This window comes from Castanea sativa, chromosome 1 (genome assembly GCF_040712315.1).
Source record: "Castanea sativa cultivar Marrone di Chiusa Pesio chromosome 1, ASM4071231v1".
Lineage (NCBI taxonomy): Eukaryota > Viridiplantae > Streptophyta > Magnoliopsida > Fagales > Fagaceae > Castanea > Castanea sativa.
This window is the reverse complement of record NC_134013.1, coordinates 55,404,299-55,407,061: the sequence shown is the minus strand read 5'-3', so window position 1 is coordinate 55,407,061 and position 2,763 is coordinate 55,404,299. Positions and strand designations below refer to the sequence as shown.

The 2,763-nt window shown below is 37.8% G+C and overlaps 1 protein-coding gene across 1 annotated transcript; it reads left to right on the top strand.

The window, feature by feature from the left end:
• Positions 1-251: 251 nt before the first annotated feature.
• On the top strand, positions 252-2,457 carry LOC142622029 (glycylpeptide N-tetradecanoyltransferase 1). Its single transcript, XM_075795438.1, has 2 exons — positions 252-554; positions 848-2,457. The coding sequence occupies exon 2, from the start codon at positions 906-908 to the stop codon at positions 2,205-2,207; it is 1,302 nt and encodes a 433-aa protein (XP_075651553.1). The 5' UTR covers positions 252-554; positions 848-905; the 3' UTR covers positions 2,208-2,457.
• The last annotated feature ends 306 nt before the right edge of the window (positions 2,458-2,763 follow it).

Sequence of the window (2,763 nt, the reverse complement as noted above, 5' to 3'; positions counted from 1 at the left end):
GAGCGGATGCCATAGGTTTAAAACTCTCTCTCAAATTAACACGATACTAAAAACTTCATAACTAAATTGACACAATTAAAACCTTCAAAAAAAAATTGACACAATTAAAAAGATCATAGATCAAATTAAAATTCTTGTATAAAAAGTAGAGATCAAGTGCGTACTTTACCCAAAAAGAAGAGAAAAAAAGTAGAGGGATTAATTTTGTAAAAACAGCTATGTTATTTCGCAAATTTCGGAAGACAGTAGACACATTTGATATTACTGAAAACTCCCAAGTATGTCAGTGATATTCTCTTGATAAAGAAAAGAGAAACAGAGCGACGCACATGAAAACCCAAATCCAAACCCAAACCCAAACCCAAAACCACACAAGACACAACTCTCGTCGTGTTTTCCAAAGCTATCGGTATCTCCAAAGCCGCCTCCCCCCTAAAAACCCTAACAATTCCCATTTCGTCTCCTCCGAAGGAACCAAAGGAATTTGAAAACCACGACGTTATTTTCAAGATCTTCGTCGCTTTAAAGCTCCAGCAACCTCGCCATTGAAACTTGTATGTTGTGTACAGTATCTTTCAAGTTATGGTGTTTTATTTTCATAGATCTATCATGATTTCTATTATTCACGGGAAATGGAATTTTTGGTGTCCTAGGTTGTCTAAAGCAATAAGAAAAATGAAAATTAAACAAAACATTATCTGGGTTTTAAGTTAATGTTGTTTTTACATTAGGAAATACTATTGTTTGTTTTTTCTTTAATTTTGTAATATGTTTATTGGGTGTTATATATTTGATTGTTGCTGATTCAGTTTCAGATCATAATTGGGTTTGTTTTCTTCATTGTTAGGGGTTTGGTTGTTAATCACATTTCTGGGTGTATAATTGTTATTGAAAGAATTGTTGAGATGGGTGATAACAAATCTCCTAGTGGGTCTTCTAAAGAGAACCCAGATAATGATTCTGATGCAAACCCACTTGCCAAGGATGATAGCTCATTGGAAACTATAGTAAGAAAATTCCAAGACTCAATGTCCGTCAAGAAGCATAAGTTTTGGGAAACACAGCCTGTTGGACAATTCAAGGAGGTTGGCGACTCAAGTTTGCCCGAGGGCCCGATTGAGCCCCCGATGCCATTATCTGAAGTCAAACAAGAACCTTATAATCTTCCAACTCCTTATGAATGGACCACTTGTGACATGGATTCTGAGGATACTTGCCTTGAGGTTTACAATTTGTTGAAGAATAATTATGTTGAGGATGATGAGAACATGTTTAGATTCAATTACTCCAAGGAATTTCTTAGGTGGGCACTGCGTCCTCCTGGTTATTTCAGGAGCTGGCATATTGGTGTTCGTGCCAAATCTTCGAAGAAACTGGTTGCTTTTATTACTGGTGTCCCAGCCAGAATTCGGGTTCGTGATGAGGTTGTGAGAATGGCTGAGATTAATTTCTTGTGTGTTCATAAGAAGCTTAGATCGAAGAGACTTGCACCTGTTATGATCAAGGAAGTCACTAGGAGAGTTCACTTGGAGAATATTTGGCAAGCAGCTTACACAGCTGGAGTCGTTCTTCCAACACCAATTACAACTTGCCAGTATTGGCATAGGTCTTTGAACCCAAAGAAGCTCATTGATGTTGGGTTTTCAAGGCTTGGCGCAAGGATGACAATGAGCCGAACCATAAAACTTTACAAGTTGCCAGATTCACCAGTGACCCCTGGATTTAGAAAAATGGAACTTAGAGATGTTCCTGCTGTTACTCGGTTGCTTAGGAACTATTTGAGCCAGTTTGTGGTTGCACCTGATTTTGACGAAGATGATGTGGAGCATTGGCTTCTTCCAAGTGAGAATGTGGTGGATAGTTACTTGGTTGAGAGCCCCGAGACTTATGAGATCACTGATTTCTGTAGCTTCTACACGCTTCCTTCGTCTATCCTTGGCAATCAGACTTACTCGACTTTGAAAGCAGCATATTCTTACTATAATGTCTCCACAAAGACTCCGTTGCTTCAATTGATGAATGATGCTCTTATTGTAGCAAAACAAAAGGATTATGATGTTTTCAATGCATTGGATGTCATGCAGAATGAGTCTTTCCTGAAAGAACTGAAATTTGGACCAGGAGATGGGCAACTTCACTACTATCTTTATAACTACCGGATTAGGCGTGATTTGAAGCCATCTGAACTTGGTCTTGTGCTTTTGTAGTTTCATATGTTTCAGTTTTGGTTACTGGTTTAGTTTGCTGGCCTCATTCGTTTTCTTCCTCTGCATCAACAAAGATGAGAATTTGCTGCACATGCGAGAGAACAGATGCAATGACATCCAATGTCTAATATGCTTTGGTAATAAGACAACGTTGTTGGCAATGCTTATTGTTCTTGATATATTTATTTGAAAGAAAAAAGAGGTCTCTGGACTGAATATTGTTGAGATATTTCATTTTTTCCTCGTTCCATCTCTCCCTGTGCTTTTTAAATTTCAATCTTATTCACCACTTTCCCCTACATGTATCTGCAGTTCATTCATGCAGCTGGCAGTGTGAACACATGGTCCACATTTTGAGTCAAGCTGATTGCTTTTGAGTTATTTCTGTCTTATGCTACCATTAACAGTCTTTTCATACTGTCGCGTGTGCTGTTTTTTTTTTTTTTTTTGTCTCTGGCTTAGTTCCTTTTGATTCTCATTTCAAATGTGTTCTGATAACTCGCCTTCAAAATTTCTAGCCCCACTTTTAATTAATTTAGTTCTGGTGATCAAATAT